Source organism: Sodiomyces alkalinus (genome assembly GCF_003711515.1).
Source record: "Sodiomyces alkalinus F11 unplaced genomic scaffold SODALscaffold_19, whole genome shotgun sequence".
NCBI lineage: Eukaryota > Fungi > Ascomycota > Sordariomycetes > Glomerellales > Plectosphaerellaceae > Sodiomyces > Sodiomyces alkalinus.
Window position 1 is genome coordinate 190,622 of NW_021167097.1, and position 17,706 is coordinate 208,327.

General features: G+C 55.4%; 5 protein-coding genes across 5 annotated transcripts; 3 read left to right on the forward strand and 2 right to left on the reverse strand.

Annotated features, from left to right (window-relative positions):
- Positions 1-428: 428 nt before the first annotated feature.
- SODALDRAFT_329776 (hypothetical protein) lies at positions 429-2,301 on the reverse strand. Its single transcript, XM_028611037.1, has 2 exons — positions 1,840-2,301; positions 429-1,755 (listed from the first exon to the last, which is right to left on the reverse strand). The coding sequence occupies exons 1-2, from the start codon at positions 2,264-2,266 to the stop codon at positions 581-583; spliced, it is 1,602 nt and encodes a 533-aa protein (XP_028462331.1). The 5' UTR covers positions 2,267-2,301; the 3' UTR covers positions 429-580.
- SODALDRAFT_329777 (hypothetical protein) lies at positions 2,163-2,909 on the forward strand. Its single transcript, XM_028611038.1, has 3 exons — positions 2,163-2,191; positions 2,311-2,786; positions 2,863-2,909. Exon 2 carries the CDS (start codon positions 2,396-2,398, stop codon positions 2,597-2,599), a length of 204 nt encoding a protein of 67 aa, XP_028462332.1. The 5' UTR covers positions 2,163-2,191; positions 2,311-2,395; the 3' UTR covers positions 2,600-2,786; positions 2,863-2,909.
- SODALDRAFT_286443 (ATPase) lies at positions 2,891-10,066 on the forward strand (the record flags this gene model as incomplete). The annotated part of the gene is made up of 4 exons (XM_028608537.1): positions 2,891-4,394; positions 4,483-5,937; positions 6,006-7,073; positions 7,158-10,066. The coding sequence occupies 4 exons, from the start codon at positions 2,891-2,893 to the stop codon at positions 10,064-10,066; spliced, it is 6,936 nt and encodes a 2,311-aa protein (XP_028462333.1).
- A 406-nt stretch (positions 10,067-10,472) lies between these two features.
- SODALDRAFT_241427 (hypothetical protein) lies at positions 10,473-11,630 on the forward strand (the record flags this gene model as incomplete). Its single annotated transcript, XM_028607372.1, has 3 exons — positions 10,473-10,749; positions 10,828-11,282; positions 11,325-11,630. Coding segments are annotated over 3 exons (1,038 nt in total), but the record flags the coding sequence as incomplete, so codon positions are not given.
- A 361-nt stretch (positions 11,631-11,991) lies between these two features.
- On the reverse strand, positions 11,992-17,665 carry SODALDRAFT_329779 (hypothetical protein; the record flags this gene model as incomplete). Its single annotated transcript, XM_028611039.1, has 7 exons — positions 17,303-17,665; positions 13,854-17,081; positions 13,246-13,755; positions 13,087-13,147; positions 12,713-13,011; positions 12,415-12,646; positions 11,992-12,351 (listed from the first exon to the last, which is right to left on the reverse strand). Coding segments are annotated over exons 1-7 (4,631 nt in total), but the record flags the coding sequence as incomplete, so codon positions are not given.
- Positions 17,666-17,706: the final 41 nt, after the last annotated feature.

A 17,706-nucleotide genomic window follows, 5' to 3' on the forward strand; every position in this document is an offset into this window, starting at 1 on the left:
ACCTGATGCAACTGTCTTGCGAAGGGTAGTTGAGTAATGAATAACATTGGGGGAAGGAAGTTGATGGATGAACGTCAGGGTAGTGTGGACTATGGAATGATACCGGTTTTCTCTTAATATAACACACACTTCGCTAGTCTAGAAAAGAAACGCGTGGTTTTGTTGTACTAGTAAGTGTGTTCTTAGAGTATCGGGCCTGCGTCGCGGTATCCCGTATTCCCCCTGTTGTTGTCGTTAACTTATAAAAAAGGCCTAGTAATATTAGGATCTCGCTATATATCCTAGGAGGCCTACTATAGGGCAGAGACGGACGCTAATTTCCTAACTCTACCTTATACTAGAAGGGTTATGTTATATTTACGCGGGATACTAATAAGCGAGGGGGAGACGGGATACGGCGACCTGTTAAAGGTGCCTTTATAGACTTAGCTCCATTTCTATTGAAAGTTCCCTTCTTCCGACTCCACCTCTAGTCTCGACTGTCCGTCACGAAGCTCACGACATTGAACTCTCATGTTAGTAGTATCTGCTCTATTCGTACGTCTTTCATGCCCTTGCCTCGCACATTCTCCTTGGCTACCTAGATACGATTACATTGACCGCAGTACCCGCATTCATCCGAGCAGTAGGTGAAATCGCCGTCGTTCGCAAGGTCCACCCACTCGCTGATCGAGTCTGTCGAGTCCGTCTCATCACTCTCAGAATCACGATGTGCCGCCGTCTCACACAACCAACTCTCCCACCGTAGCGCCACCTTACCCGGCAACGCTGATCGCACGTCGGGCAACTGCTCCAGGATCTTCAGTCGGGGCTGGTCCTCTTCGCCAAGAATCTCCATCTTGCCGTCTTCCCGATCCCGTGCCACGTCGACGATGCGGTGCAGCAGTCTCGCGAACCGCAACAGCGCATCCGCATTTGCCGACTCCCAGGCCCTGACCTCCTCGCGGACGTCCTTGATTTGGATGTCGTTGAAGAAACCGAACTGATGCCTGGCGAGGATGAAGTTGGGGATCTGCGCCAGCCAGAGCCGGGGGAGCTCCTCCGCCACGACCTGCTCTGGGTCTCTCTTGATGGAACGAGTCTTGAGGTCGAACATGGCCTCCTGAGGGACGACGCGGCCGCGGAAACTGACTTGCAGCGAGTTCGAGTTCGCATCAGTTTGGGGGGTCACGGAAGCGACGTGAGCCGTGGCAAGCTTGTCGCTGATGGTTTCCAGCGATGCTGTACTTCTTTCTTCTCCCTTTGCGCCGTCCTGGTCCTGCTTCTTCTTTAAGATGCTCTCGGATTTCTCGGGGAGGTACCCGTCCCCTTCGAAACGCACCAGGCAGCCGAGACCAGCGAATTCGTATCGCAGGATTCGCTGGTGGGAAGCCGAACCACGGACGTCACCGTCCCATTCTGTGTAGGCCTCCGGGAAACTGTGTCCATATCCATGGACGTCGGGGATGATCTCCTTGGGTGAGTTCTCGCGGCGGATGAGGTGGACTGTCGAGCCGACAACCTCCACGAGCATGCGGAACTGACGTCCTTCACCTCTGACGAAACGCAGCAGGTTTCCCAGCGTGCTTCCGCAGGCTACCAAGTCGATGGGCCCGACTTTTTCTCCCTCGATGCAGTTCATCCGCATTACAGCCTCGACTGTCGGCTCCCAGGGATGGTCGGGGTGCCGCGAGGCGTTCTTATCTCGGTAATACGTGCCGGCGTCTTGCTTCAACTTGACGACTTGACGCGGGGGCGCCCATCTTGCGGGGGCACCTGTTTTCCGAAGCCCTTGTCAGCGAAACTGTCTTCTCAACCTTTTCCACCTGGAGCTGTGGTTTCACCATAGACACATCATACCTGGCACGATGATCCATGGATTCGATCTGTCCAGCCAGCTGTACGTTGCGACTAATTTGCAGTTGGTGATGCGGGCGTCGTCTGTTTTCCACCTTGCGTCGGCAGAGAGGACCTCGGTGACTGCAATGGAGTTGCATTCCGGACCAAGTGGAGGGGGCAGAGACAGAGTTGATTCGTCCTTGACGCGTCTGTGCCTTTCCCATTTGTTCGTTTGACCGGACCAACGAGAGGCCATTTCTTTCTTTCCTTCTTTTCTTCCTAAAGAGAGAAAAGAATTATTCGGTAAGTTATCAGGCAATGGTCTGGGAGTGGGAGAGGAAGAATTTGACGACGATTGATCAGACACTTGATGGGAAGCACCCCTTTTATGTCTATGTGGTGAAAGCAATCCAGAAACAAACCCAAGTCGTCTAGGATATTCCACCATGAAGTGTAAATTTTCCAGACGGCTAGGCTAACACATACATTTAGGCATACCGAGCCGTTTGGAAGTACGATGCCTTGCGGCCGCCTTTGACGACCCCCCCCCTTTCTATGCACAGCCTGCAGAGTCAACATGCGGGAGGCTCACCACTTTGTGCGACCAACCGACCAACCCAACAAACGGCCACAAGGCGAAGCCCTCTCTGGGCTCTACCTCTACCGTCTACGCGTCGGCCAGTTATCAGGCCAACGACTTGCCATCATTTTTGGTTTATGCCTTTATGTATCGGGAGGCCTTCCATTCTTTTCTGTTCACGTGCCTGGAAAGCCGACCTAGGGAGCCATTATATAAATCTCTTCGGTTCCTCCTTGGCTCTTGCCTTCTTCAAGCTGCCCTGGTGCTATCCTTCAAGAGTTTCCACTTCTGGAGCATCTTGAAATTAGCACTACTTACGTTCTCAAGGATATTCTCTGAAAATTCCATTCCCGACTGCCTCACTTGGTTCTCTACAGACTACTTCAGAGTTCAGACTTTCCCCGACAAACCAACCCACAGCCTCTCACTTTTGAATCATCCTATTAACTCTGCAACATTGTCAGATTATACCCATACAACCAACAACCCGACATGACCATCAAAGTCACTCCGCAAGACGCCGCCCGCGCCGACCGCCTGGCTCGTATCTTCCGGGAGTTCCTCAAGGAACGCTCTGTCAAGACAGCCAAGGATGCCCAGTTATTCTTGGAAGCCGTTAGAACTGAGGCTTCTTCGACCTCGTGTCTCGAGAGTATTGTTGCCAGTGACTCGGCTTTGCAGGCCGTCAAGTTGAGCGTCCGGATCGATGCCTCCGCCCAGTACATCATCACTCATGTGATCCCATTCCTCGCATACTTCGCCACCCAAGAAGTCAAGGCTATTCAGGGCGGCCAGCTGATGCGCCAACTTCTGATGGTGATCATCCAGCCACCGACTCTTTGGAACGCCATGGTGGAGCTCTATACCAACCGCACTCTCAAAGATGACAACGAGGAAACCTTCGCCTGGATGTGCCTCGAGGTCGCCCGGTTTTCCGGCCCAGAGCTGAATGATCTTGTGACCGGGCTCACTACTGCCTTGGCCCGGCGTCCCTTCTTGGAGAGCACCAATGCCAAGGTTCGCGAGCTTGGTTACAGCATTGGCAAAGTCCTCAATCTCAGACACTCGCTGGACCCTGCGACCGACTCGGCGGAGGACACACCGGGTGGGCGGCACGATAATGATTTTGCCGACTTTCGACGGATTGCCATTTTCCCTACCCGGGACGAGTTCTCGTCGTCCTCTCCGCCCTTTCTCCGGCGAGCGGCCGAGGTGGCGCAAGAGGACCCCTCCAGCAGATGTCGTGTCCACCTGGACAACCAGTTCCGTTTGCTCCGCGAGGATATGAACGGAGAACTTCGCGAGGACTTGCTGCCGGCGACTGGCCAGAAGAAGAAGCCCAGAGCAATTCACGCCCTCGGTGGTCTCGTACCTCGTGGAATATATTCTGGAGACGACAAGCGAGGTCGGCCGTCCGCTCTTCTTGTGTCTTGCACATCCGGCCTCGGTTTCCTGCGTACGCAGCCCGAGAAAGAGCGCAGAAAGTTTCTGGACACGAACAGGGCGGTACTGCGCCACCAGTCCTTTGGTGCTCTCTGTCGAGACAAGGAGATCGTCGGATTTGCTTTCATTGTTCGTGATATCGACCTCCTCGTCCAGGACCCTCCCGTCGTGGGACTGCAGTTCACGACCAGTTCACAGTTCACGAGGGCCGCTATGGCACTCTGCACACATGGCGACGTGCGGTTCGTGCTGGTTGATACACCCGTCTTTGCTTACCGGCCCATTCTTGAGCGACTTCAGAGTATTTCAGAGCTTCCTCTGGAAAGGGAGCTTTTGCGTCTCCCTGCCAACAACACGATCAACCAGCTCCAGGCCTTCCAGCCAAGGCCTGCCATATCGAAACTCATCTCCTTGTGGAACCAACTCGAGCCGCTTGACGGAGAAACGTACAATTGTCGGATCGGGAAGCGCGACTACAGATTTGACGATTCTCAGTTCAAGTCTATTCTGTCTATTCTCGGCACTGGACTCTCTGTCATTCAGGGTCCTCCCGGTAAGGATATCCTGACGACATGGACACAGTTGATTCTATCTTGCAGAAAGTACACAATGGCTGACCGTGCTCCTTCATCCAAATGCAGGAACTGGAAAATCTTTCATCGGTTCCATCGCCGCGAAAATACTCCTCGGGGATCCTTCGACGCGGCTTCTCGTTCTCAGTTATACGAACCATGCGACTGACCAGTTCATCGAAGACCTCCTGGATAAAGGGGTGTCCCCGAGCGACGTGACGCGGCTGGGTTCCAAGTTATCGGAAGTGATCGCTCCATTCTCCTTTGACCGCCAGTTTCGACAGTCCCCGCACAACTCCAACCAACTGGGTAGACAGTCTCGCAGTCGTCTGTTTTCTCGCAAAGATGACATGCGCGACCTCCGTGACCAGATCAACAAGGCCTTTGACAGACTTGTCCGGCACAACGTCACAGCAACCGATATGCTCGAATTCCTGGAATTTTCAGACGAGTGGCAGATTTTTTACAGCGCGTTCCAGGTCCCTGAAGCGGAAAGCGGGTTTACCATGGCTGGCCAGGGAGGTAAACAGCTGAACTCTGCTCACCTCTACGACCAGTGGAAGAAAGGACAGACGCCTGCTAAGCTCGTGAAACTCATGCCGACGGCTTGCCAGAGTGCGTGGAGTATCCCACGTAAGGTAAGACTCGAACACGTCCACTCCTGGACCCAAGCCCTTCGAAAAGAGCAGGCTGAGTTCTTCAGCCGCCTGCTGGACCAGCTCAACGAGGCGCAGAAGGAAGTCGACACCCTTCTCGACGAGGGAAGGCGCTCGTTTATCGAGTCAAAGCGCGTTATAGCATGCACGACCACAGGTGCTGCCATGTACTCTTCCCTCCTCGAAGCTGCGAAACCCAACGTCGTGCTGGTGGAGGAAGCAGGCGAGATCCTCGAGGCCCATGTCCTCTCCGCGCTACAGGCGAACACCAAGCAGCTCGTCCTCATAGGCGATCACAAACAGCTGCGCCCGAAAATCAACAATTACTCCCTCAGTGTCGAGTATGGCGAGGGCTACGACCTCAACATGTCGCTGTTCGAGCGGCTCATCCTCCAGGGCCACCCCCATACCACCCTGCGGATGCAACACCGCATGGCCCCTGAGATCTCCCAGCTCGTTCGAGAGATGACCTATCCCGACCTCGTAGACGGCGACAGGACTTTCGACCGGCCGTCCATCCGCGGCCTTCAGACCAGGGTGGCGTTTGTGAACCACGACAAGCCTGAAGTCGATGCCGCCGCCCTACGTGATCGGCGCGATGCGAGCGTCAAGGCCAGCAAGCAGAATGACTTTGAAGCACGCCTTGTGCTCAAGCTGGTCAGGTACCTGGGTCAGCAGGGGTACAAGACCGATGATATCGTCGTTCTCACCCCTTACCTTGGGCAGCTGCGCATGCTCAAGGATATTTTGAGCCAGGAGAATGACCCGGTGTTGAACGACCTGGACTCGGCCGAGCTTATTCGAGCGGGTTTGAGCACGGCTGCAGCTGGGAAAGCCAGTAACGGGAAGATCAAGCTCTCTACGATTGGTATGTCCCGTCTCCCATTTGGAATCCATTTTCCGCCCGTCCGTTGTTTACTGACATGAGTTTGGCAGACAACTACCAGGGAGAAGAGAGTGATATCGTTATTGCCTCGTTGACACGGAGCAACAACACCGGGGATATCGGATTCATGAAAGCCCCCGAACGACTCAACGTTCTCGTCTCGCGCGCAAGAAATTGTCTCATCATGATCGGGAACATGGAAACATTCATGGCGTCCAACCACGGAAAGCAAGTATGGGTTCCCTTCTTCAATCTTCTCCGCGAGAAAGGCTTCCTACACGACGGGATCCCGGTTTACTGCGAGAGACATCCCGAGAGAAAGGCCATCTTGTCGACCCCGGAAGACTTTGAATTTCATTGTCCCGACGGCGGCTGTGCAGAACCATGCGGCGCAGCGCTCAACTGCGACATACACGTCTGCACGCGCCGGTGCCATCGGATTTCGGATCACAGCAACATCCCCTGCGACCAGTTGGTGGAAAAGACGTGCGAAAAGAAGCACCAGTCCAAGATCCCCTGTAAGAACAGGAACAGCGGATGCAAGCAGTGCCACAAGGAAGCCGAGGACATGAAGAGACGGCTCGAGAGGGACCTCGAACTTGAGAAAAAGAGCCTTGTTCGCCGAACGGAGTACCAAAGGGAGCTTCAGATGATGGACGACGAGATTGCGCACGAGCGCCGACTGATAAAGGATCAGCAAGAGTCCGAAGAGCAACGGCGGATCTTACAGCAGCACCATGCCGACCTTGCGGAACTAAAGAAAGCTCGAGAGGCTCGGGAAACCATGTTGAAGAAGCAAAAGGCTGCCGAGCTTCGCGATCTCGCGAACAAGCAAACCACAGGCATGCGAAGATCGTCCCCAGGCTCAGACAAGGAATCCGAGACGCCCTCCGGCCCGAACATCATTCCGGGAAGTGCCCAAGACGAATGGGAGCAGATGAAGAGGCTCCAGGGCGAGAAAAGCGATGCTTTGGACACGTTGATGGGCATGATAGGCCTGGAAGAGTTGAAACAAGAGTTCTTGTCGATAAAGAACAGGGTAGACACGGCTCTGAGGCAAGGCGTCTCACTCAAGTCGGAGAGATTGGGATGCAGCCTCCTTGGGAACCCTGGAACCGGTACGTCTAGGTCGCGGGAAGTCTTGATGATCCCACATGCATCGTTTGATTACTGAACAGGCTGACAAAAACACTCCCCTTCAGGCAAGACGACGGTCGCGAGACTCTACGCCAAGTTCCTCACCTCCATGGGTCTCCTGCCGGGCAGCTTCTTCAAGGAAACGACAGGATCGAAGCTTGCGAATATGGGAGTATCAGGTTGTCAGGCGATGCTCGACGAAGTCCTAGACCAGGGAGGCGGCGTGATCTTTATTGACGAGGCCTACCAGCTGTCCTCTGGAAACAACCCCGGAGGCCGAGGGGTTCTCGACTTCCTCCTTGCCGAGGTAGAGAACCTCACAGGCAAAGTCGTCTTTGTTCTGGCGGGCTACGCGAAGCAAATGGAGTCGTTTTTTGCTCACAACCCGGGACTCCCCAGTCGGTTTCCCAACGAAATGAAATTTACCGACTATACCGATGACGAGCTAGTACAGATCCTCGAGCGTCAGGTCAAAAAGAGGTTCGGCGGTCGTATGAAGGCCGAAGACGGGCTCCGAGGTCGCTATTGTCGGGTTGCCTGCCGGAGACTGGGACGTGGCCGCGGGAAGGACGGTTTTGGAAATGCCAGGGCCGTCGAGAACCTGTTCTCCAGAATCTGTGCTCGGCAGGCCGGCCGTCTGAGGCGGCAAAGGACTGAGGGGAAGCAGCCAGACGATCTCCTGCTCACTAAGGAGGACCTGATCGGACCAGAACCATCGAATGCGCTGCTCAAGTCGGAAGCCTGGACCAAGTTACAGGAACTCATTGGCCTCGATTCAGTCAAGGAGGGCGTGAAGGTCCTGGTGGACACCATGCAGGCCAACTACCACCGGGAGCTCAAGGAACAACCCATTGTCGAATACGCCCTGAACCGAGTCTTCCTGGGCAACCCGGGGACTGGCAAAACGACGGTGGCCAAGCTCTACGGCCAGGTTCTGGTCGATCTTGGCATGCTGTCCAACGGCGAGGTGGTCATCAAAAACCCAGCCGACTTTGTTGGGGCCGCTTTGGGGCAGTCCGAGCAACAGACGAAGGGCATCCTCGCGGCCACTGCAGGCAAGGTACTGGTCATCGATGAGGCTTACGGCTTATACGGCGGCGGCGGCACGTCTGATCCGTACAAGACGGCCGTTGTCGACACTATTGTCGCCGAGGTCCAGAGCACTCCCGGAGATGACCGTTGCGTCCTCCTCCTCGGATACAAAGCACAAATGGAGGAGATGTTCCAAAACGTGAACCCGGGTCTCAGCAGACGGTTCCCATTAGCGTCCGCCTTTGCCTTTGAGGATTTCGACGACGCAGAGCTGCGAAAGATCCTGGACCTGAAGCTGAAGCAGCAAGGGTTCACAGCCACTGGCCAAGCCAAGAAGGTCGTGTTGGAGATGCTGGACAGGGCGCGGAATCGTCCTCACTTTGGAAACGCGGGTGAGGTTGACATCTTGCTCAATGAGGCCAAGAGCCGTCACCAAAAGCGCCTTTCGACACACCAGACGACCCGTCACAACACCCTGGATGCCGTCGACTTTGACGAGAATTTCGATCGTGTTGAGCGGTCTGATACGAACGTCTCCAAGCTCTTCGAGGGTACTGTGGGCTGCGAGAAGATTATTGCCACTCTCCAGGGTTACCAGCAAGTCGTACGAACGGTGAGAGAGCTGGAGATGGACCCCAAGGAAACCATTCCCTTTAACTTCCTATTCAGAGGGCCCCCTGGGACGGGAAAGACCAGCACGGCGCGGAGGATGGGCAAGGTCTTTTACGACATGGGGTTCCTTGCCAGTGCCGAGGTCATCGACTGCTCTGCTACCGACCTGATTGGGCAGTACGTTGGGCAGACCGGGCCCAAGGTGCAGCAGCTTCTGGACAAGGCACTTGGACGCGTCCTGCTTATCGACGAGGCGTACCGGTTATGTGAAGGCCACTATGCCAAGGAGGCCCTTGACGAGATTGTCGACGCCGTCACCAAGGAGAAGTATTATAAGAAGCTGATCATCATCCTCGCCGGATACGAGGAACACATCAACCGACTACTGAATGTCAACCCGGGTATGACGAGCCGGTTCCCCGAGACCATCGACTTCCACAGCCTGAGCCCCGAGGCTTGCTTCGACCTCCTCACCAAGCTCCTACAGAAGAAGAAGAAGGTGCTCGGCGAGAGGAAAAAATCATTGGATCTATTGTGCCTTGAACAAGCTTCCCCCGGATTCAAAGAACAGGTGACGGCCATCTTCGTCTCGCTCTCGTCGGAACCCAACTGGGCTAGCGCCCGGGATGTCGAGACTCTGGTCAAGAACGTGTTCACGATCGGCCTCCGCTCCAAGGCTCAGAATACCCCCGCCATTGTCATCACCGAGGACGCGATTCTTGGTGAGATGAAGAAGATGCTGGGGGAGAGGGAAAGCCGTGGCAGACAGGCACAGGCTCCGTCAATGGGTCAGCTGATGGAGAAGTTACAGCTGGAAATGGCCCCGGATCAGAGGCAGCCGGTGAACCTTGCCCCCGCGGTGGCCACTAATACCACCTGCACCACTCACCAGGAGGAAGAAGTCGTGCAGGAAGATACCGCCTTCTCTTATGCACCATGCCCCGAGACACCTTCCACAACCACCAGCTCGACCAAGCTGGGTGTTCGGGATCACGGCGTGAGCGACGAGGTGTGGGAGCAGCTGCAGCTGGATGCGCAAGCGGAGGAAGAGAGGGAGAAGCAGTACCAAACTCTTTTAGAGAAGAGGAAACAGGTGAAGGACGATGACGGGATGAAGGAGCGCATCCTGAAGCAGCTGATCGAGGAGGAAGACCGGAGGAAGCGCGAGGCGGAAGCGAAGGCGAGGTTGGAGATGATGGGGTGTTGTCCGGCGGGGTTTCATTGGATCAAGCAAAGCACTGGATATCGCTGTGCTGGTGGTTCGCATTTTATTTCCGACGAGGATGTGGCCAACTTTGTTGTAGGGGGACCACCCGCGGGAGAGGTTTAACGATCAATAGTTGTGTGGATGGCGTTTTTCTTTTCTGTTTGCAGGTTTTCGGTTAGGAAGCTGGAGCATATGGACCATTTCAGAATTCTTTTGCCAAACTGAAGGCTTTGCTTGTGTGCTGAAGTAAAATAATGTTCTTGTCGTACGTTGTTGTTCAGCAACATGAACTCATTAGTAGTACTCCGAATAGGGGCTCGGTGAGAGATCTCGGTGGAGCCAACGCGTTCGGTGTCTGTCGGTGACCCCTAATTTCACACGCGCCTGGATTTTAGTGTGGAAAAACCCCACGAATGAAAAACCCTCCCTCTTATCACTTTTCAGAACGATCACTTCAACAATGTGCCACTCCGAACACTCCGAACACCAGGGGCAGAGAAGACCAAAGCGCGACTTGGTAACCGACTCAGTAACGGTGGTCATCACCACGTCGCCCACCCCCAGCGCGCCATCAACCGATTTGCTCTCAGCCGTGATCGTCTCCTTCGCAAAATATTGCCCCTCTCTGCTGGCCTGCCCCGTAATCGTCGTCTTCGACACTTTTGACCGCGTGTGCGAAATACCCCGTCTTAAGAAGGGACAGGTCACGCCCGAAGGGGCTCGGGCGTACGAGTCGTACAGGGGAAATGTGCAAGAACTCGTCCTCCGCACATGGCGTCTGGGAGGGCGCGGCCGGCACTCTGATCGTTACATATTAAATAAAGACGAGGACGACGACAACGACGACAACGACGACGAGGATGACGGGGTCAACAAAGGGGTAGGGAAATGGTCATGGACAACCCGCCAAGTCGACGCCGAGTTCGGCTCACCCGGTGAACAGAAGGAGGGTAAGAACGCCGTACGAATGACAATCCGACGAGCCACTGGCCGAGGGGACGTGGCCTTCATCGAACCCCACGCGAGGCTGGGTTTCGCACTTGCAGTGCGTTCCGCCTTGCGTGAAGCTCGGACGCCGTACGTGTGGGTGCATCAGCACGACTGGACCCTCGAGCAGGCTGTCCCGCTCTCGGCCATGGTCGGGGTGATGCAGCGGTGCAACCCGCCTCTCCCCGACAAAGACGACGACGAAGAAGAGGACGAGGATGGCTACGAACCGCCTCCCGTGCGGTATATCGCGCTCTTGTCGTCCCGCATGCTGCGCTATGCGGACTCGGGCCACGTGCAGATGTTCCCTGCTCTTCGCGCCCTGACGACTTCGCTGCGGCGGAAGTTCCGAGTCGACGGGGAGCACGACACTGTTGAGGATGGCGATGGTGAGGTGGCAGCGACGGCGATGAGAGGACTACCTCTCACGCCGCTCTTCTTCTGGCATGATAAACCTCATCTTGCGGACCGGAGGCACTATCTTGCGCGCGTCTTCTCGAGCCGGTTGGCGGTTGGGAGGGGCATGTTCATTGAGGACTCGGTCGGCCATCGGGCGAGGGACCAGATGAAGGAGGGACGATGGGCGAGGTGGGGCTCTTGGCTGTACTATCCTTTCGACGGGGAGAAGGTCTGCGTTAAGCACTTGCATGGGCGGTCGTGGAAGGGGGAAGAGAAGATGAGGGTCGATATTGGGCGGTGGAAGAGCGAAGGGAGGAAGATGAGGATCAGGCCGCGGGGCAATCAAGAGAGAACTGGACCAGGGGAAGAAGAAGATGGCGATATTGGGGTTAGGTTCTTGAGGCTCGTTGAAGATTTAGACGACCAAAACCCGCATGGTGGTATGGGTTGTTCTGCTGGTGCGCACGCATGAGTCAAACTCTTGACTGAGGCTGTTAGGGCGACGCTTTGCAGAGAGCCTCGATTATACTATAATATTTTTGGCTAGGGAAGGGCACGTTGATGTGCTGCATTCCTCTGAAAAGAAAGAGGAGTTGTCGGAGACATAGCGAGGACGACCTAAATGATGACAACATGGCATTTTACTCGCAACAGGAGATCAGTTACCAAACAAAACATACGTGTATATAGTATTTCGAACAAAATCTCTTGTCAGTAGTACCTTCACATTCGCCGTACACATGCGCCAGATAGAGAGAAAATCCAGAACCATGGGGCTATACCTATGTTACATGCTGAACATATATAGAAAGAAACCAACAAGCGTCGTTTAATCACTTCCTGTGGACTATCGATCGATAATCGTCAAAATAAGCGTGTTCCGCAAACGACTGACCTCGACTAGTCAGCTTGAAGGTTGTCATAATACGGCGCCGTGTAAGTCGAGCCGGGGGTCCACCGTGTGGGAAACATCTGCGCCGTCCAGAAAGAGGGGTTCTCATAGTCGTCCAAAGCAAGGAGACCTATATGGCAAATGCCCATCAGAAAGTGTCCAAAAGTGATTCATCCTCCGGTTGCACTCGTACCATTTTCCCGTAGATTCGTCATGAAACTCGACGTCTCAGTATAGAGTGCCGTTTGTTCTGGCGTAAGAGGCAGGTTCCGGACGGTGTGAGCCCCGAGAACCTCGTCTTGACCTTTGTAGTAGTGCCAATGGCAGAGCATGACGAGGGCGCTGCGTTGTACTTCCTCTACAAACTGGACCAGATGATAGCGCATAGAAATCTTTTGCGGCGATGACGTACTCTGCGCATACAACTTGACGAACATAAGTCAAGTATCAAAAAGGAGGCTGATGGGGTTGACGCGGTCAAGTTAACCTACATTGGCCTGCCGACGTCGGTCGTCCTGGCACATCTGGGAGACCAGATTGAGCAATATGAAGATGCTGATGTAAACGGTGAAGAAACAGGTCCTGTTTGCCGAATGCACGAGCTTTTCAAGGTCTTTCAGAACGGCCGCGCGGAGGGGCTTGAGAATCTCGAGGGGGTAGAGAAAGTCGAACTGAGCAACTACCATGCGCGGAGTCGGGACGGTGTTAGGACGAGGATAAGATAGATCGGTTTCGGGCTCCATGTCGAGAGTCTCTGGACCGTGTAGCCAAGAGGAGCCGAGTGTGAGTTCTAGATCATCGAAAGTCAGTTCCCATCTGTTTAGCCATTGCCGCAAGATGGAAGAGGAGGGGTGATTGGACCTACGAGTAGCAAACCAGAGACGGAATACGGTGTCGAGAAGTTGCCTTTGATCAGCTGGAAGGTCCTGTCGTAAAAGTCAATGTCTGTTCTATCAGGGGATTGCACGCCAGAGACAGCGCTCTGGCGTGCAAGAAAGGTCGGATTGCGTAGTGCTGCACGTACAGGAGACTGGTGATGCAGCACAGCAGCTTGGTAGTTCTTGGCAATCAGGGGATCCAGGTTGTCATTGCTACCGGTGCAGTATTTCTGAAAGGCATCTCTGGCGCATCTCGTGACGTAGGTCCGGAAGTACCTGACGGTCCGCCGAATGTCGGCCAAAGCATACGGCGCGACGGGCTTGACTTTCTTGAGGGACCCATCAAGCCACTCCCGATCGAGTCTGTCGCCCTGGCGAGGAACAAACTTGCGCACTTCCAATTTGAAGGGTTCGGGACACATCGGTTGCATGATTTGAATAGTCCGAACTGTGGGAGCATCCCAATCGCCGAGGTCGGTGATGCGGCCGTTCTGCCACCGACGGGTAAGACCAAGAGAGCCAGCAGGGCGATGCAGGATGACATCGGTCACTTTGTACCTCATGCAGAATATTGGGCGGATGGTCTTGCGGGAGGCGCGGTCGACTCGAGTGCAGGTGAGGCAGTCGCCTCGGGGATTTTCTGGATTGGCAACACACTGTGTCCTTTGTTAGCATAGGTTATCGTCGCAGGGTAACGTAACCAAAAGCTACTCAGATAGCATGAGGCAAAGCGGGGGAAATGTCATGAACGAACCCGAACGCGCTGGATGCGACAACGCATGCATGCCTTCATACGGCGAGTCTCGGCAGTCTCTTGGCGTTCTTTGTCGGAAAAGCAGCCTCTGGTGATACGCTGACGATATGCGTCGGCGGGTTCTGACGTCGGCAGCCCGGACGGGGTAGTTTCGGTCGGAGCAGGCTGTGGGTCGAGGGTGAGACGGAGATGGATGGAATCTAGATCGACCCAGGACTCGTGTTCCGGCAGATTCGGCGCCGTGGTGCGGGTAATATCGGCAGATAGCTGCGGAGCGAGAGCGACCGACGTACCGGCCAGCTTCTGGCTGTCATGTGGGCCCGGAGGCATCGGTACCGTTGCTGTTGCCGTTGCCGTTGGTGTGTTATTAAGCCTCGGTTTGTGGGTGACTTGGGTTTGGGTTGTCTCTGGCTGTATCGAAGGCGCATCGAGTGTCCTCTGCGATCCGGTGCGAGGAGATGCATGGTGCGAGAATAATTCAGCTTGCGTCCCGACTACAGGAGGCCCACTGCCAATATCGTCGGCACTATCCTGCTGTCGCCGTAGGGTCATGTTTTCCAAGTCCGTATATGAACCAACGTATTGAAGACGGGGAGTACAACCGTCCTGGGAGGAGAAAGTAGGGAGGGGAGAGAAGAGATAGGAGGAATGAGGTGGGTAGACGGAGGGGGAAGGAGGGTGATGATAGGAAGAGGGTGGCCCTTGTTCTTCATGCGGCCAGAGTTGCAGTGACTGCGGGAAATAGGGCTCGGAGACGGCCAAGGTAGGACCTGAGAGCGGTGTGGTCGATGCCCAGACTGGCGTTTCGCTGTTGTGATCGTGGTGGCTTGGGTTGAGGCTGGCGGCGGCGGCGGCGGCGGCGGTGGCGGCAGCGGGATATGGGTAACACGAGTCTGTCGCATCAGAAGAGGACGGGCGAGGAGGTGCATGAAGGGCGACGGCTGGAGAGACAGGAGTCTGGGTCGAAGAAAGACGGTTGAGTGGCGGTGCAGAATGATCCGGTGGTGTGACAGATACGGGGATCGGCATCGAGCCAGAGACGTGAATTGGCCATTGACCGGGGAGGACTGGGGCGGTAGGATGCGAATGATAGGAGGACTGATGGGAGGGGTGATGCGAGGAATAATGCGAGGAATGATGAGAGGAGTGATGATGAGAGGACTGATAGGAAGGGTGATTACTACCACCACCGACTAACGATACCGGGGGATTGGGTCTCGTGACGGAGATTTCCCCAGGAGAACCGGAAGAAGAGGTGGTGCCGGTCCCAAGGCGATGGAGCATTGGTGCTGGATATTGCAGGGGTACCGGTAACAGGGCGTGAGGTTGAGTTTCGTACTCATGGTAACCAGAATGGTGGTACTGGTACCCAGGATGATACTCGGGGTGATGTTGATGTTCAGGATAATGTTGGGGATGATGCTCGGAATGATACTGAGCACCGGGAAGGTGACGGGGACTGGTATATTGGGCATGCTGACTCTGACTTTGCTGAGAGTGATTTGCCGTTTGTTGCGCATGCTGGGTATTTGCGTCAGGAACGATGGGGGAGATGGAAGGACATGTGGTGGTGGTGACGGTGGTGTGACCTGCTCCTTCTCCCACCTCGGACCTCTTTCCCTGTCCTCCGCTGATAGCTGCTGCCATGACTGTCGGACTCCCTTTCCATTGCTGAGCCTGAGGTTCAGACTGTTCAGTACCTTTAGTTGTCACGGTCGTTCCTGCCCGTTCATCAGTTGTAATTGCAGCAGCCGCAGTAGTTGAAGGTTGTCCGACTTGACCCCTACCAGTGCTCCCATGAGTCCTATTCGTGCTGCCCGTAGCGGTATTGCCTGCCTCTTCTTCGCCAGAGTTGTGCAGGCATGACTGACTCGGGAAACCAGATACATTCGTCCGAGACGGAATCACAAGGTCAGGCGATTGAATAGTTTCGGTGTGGATACCCAAAACGGAGCCTGGGATGTTGGTGGAGAGTGGACAATGATTGTTGTCCCACAAGACCGGAGACCGGTGAGCAGGGAAGACACCGCGCTGTTCCAACTGCGACTGTGTTTGCGACGGTGATTGCGGCTGTAACTGCGACCCCGAATTCGAATGCGAATACAAATGCCAGGCGGACTGTAACTGCCATTCCATACCGACAGCCATGCTCGTGGGTGGTAGTACCTGGCCAATTCGTGCACGACCAGATTGACATTGACGGTTGGAAGTTGGCGGGGCCGCTATCGGCGCACTAGGGGAAAGTGCGACCTCACTCTCTCCAAAATTCACCGTTTCAGCTTGCGACGTTTGTGACAACAGTGGCACAGTCTCCGTTCGCGTACGTGTTAACGTCGATGCAGCGGTCCAGTCATGCGGCTCATGCCCATGCCACGAACTTCGTAGCTCATTGTCCGGTTTTCCCCTTCCATCGTCTTGATGGTAATCGGCCTTGGGTGCTCCTTGATGGTACGAGGCATTTCCTAGCGTCCAAGTCGTTCCTGAAGGGGAATGGCGGGGGGAGTCCGGTGTTGGTTCGTCGCCGGGACGAGCCGATCCTAATGCCGTCGAAGCCGTCGAAGAAAAGCGTCGCTCGACAATTGCCAGCGTTTCCGGTCCTGTCTTCAGTCGGTGAAATGGACGGCTTCCATCGACGAGCGAATACCGTCTCCGTATGCTTTCGTGCGGCGGTCCGTTTTTCGACGTCCTTCTCCGTTTCCCCCCGGTGGCTTTTCCCTTTGCGTCGTCCGTTTCCTGCATACTTACCAACCGGCTGCTGATCGAGTCCCGTCTCTCCCACTGGGCAGTCTCTGTCGATCCATCGACGTTCGAGGTGCCGGGAAGTTGTGTCGCCTTGTCGTCTGTGCTGGATTCTTGCATTTGCTTTTGCCTTTGCCCATACATTGACGCGGTCTGCCCAATTTGTGTGGGTTGTCTGGCTCGGGCTCGACCGTCCGTGCGTGCTGTGGTCGACCACCGTGACCACCCCTGCCGTGGGCACAGCTCCGCCACCCCACCTACCACGCCGCCGCCACTGCAGCCTCCTAACTCACCGGTTGAAATATGTGGGCCAGGATCCTCCTCCACCGAGGCTACAGCAAATCCGGGGCCTCTGCTCCCAACGACCAAGCGTGGCGGGTGCTGAGGTCGCTTCCGCAGCTCGTCTTCTTCCTTGGCCAGCCCCGCCCCCTCAAACCATGTCGCCGTCGAAACCGGTGCAATTACTGCTCCTCGTTTGCGTCTTCGACCCTAGGGTGAGAAAATGCCCGTCAGTCGTCAACCTGATGCCAGAAAGAAAGCAGAAAGTGGGCGGGGGTGAGGATTTTAGGTATCTCGGACTCCTGAGTCCAGAAAGTCCGAGAACACCGGCCGCCGGCGCCGAGGCCGGGACAAAATCCAACACGGATCCCGTTGCAGAATATCAAGGTTATTTTCGCGGTGTTTGTTGACCGGATGGATGCCTTACTCACCGTTCTCGAGGAAGATAATCCCACCGCTGCCGTTGTTGCATCTTTCACTGCTGCGGCCGTTGCCGCCATGGCCACCACTCCGGACGAATCCATCAAGCCCATGAACGCCGGGGCGCTGCCGCCGTAACCCAAGGGTGACCTCCCAGCTGCAGTTGAAGAGGCCGAGAAGGTCGTAATTTCCATCGGTGTGTGGTACAAATCCGCCGTTGGATCTCACTCGCGACGAAGTATCATCAGAGCAGTAATTGGACGCCCTGCTAGTCGCGACGCCTGCACTCGAGAAATTGAAACGCGTCGGGACGCGTATAGAATCCGTCGAGCCAACTTTCCCGGCTTGGGACCGACTGAGGAGACGCTAAAGAGGCGATGGTGGATATAGTGAATACCAGGTGACGACAACACGA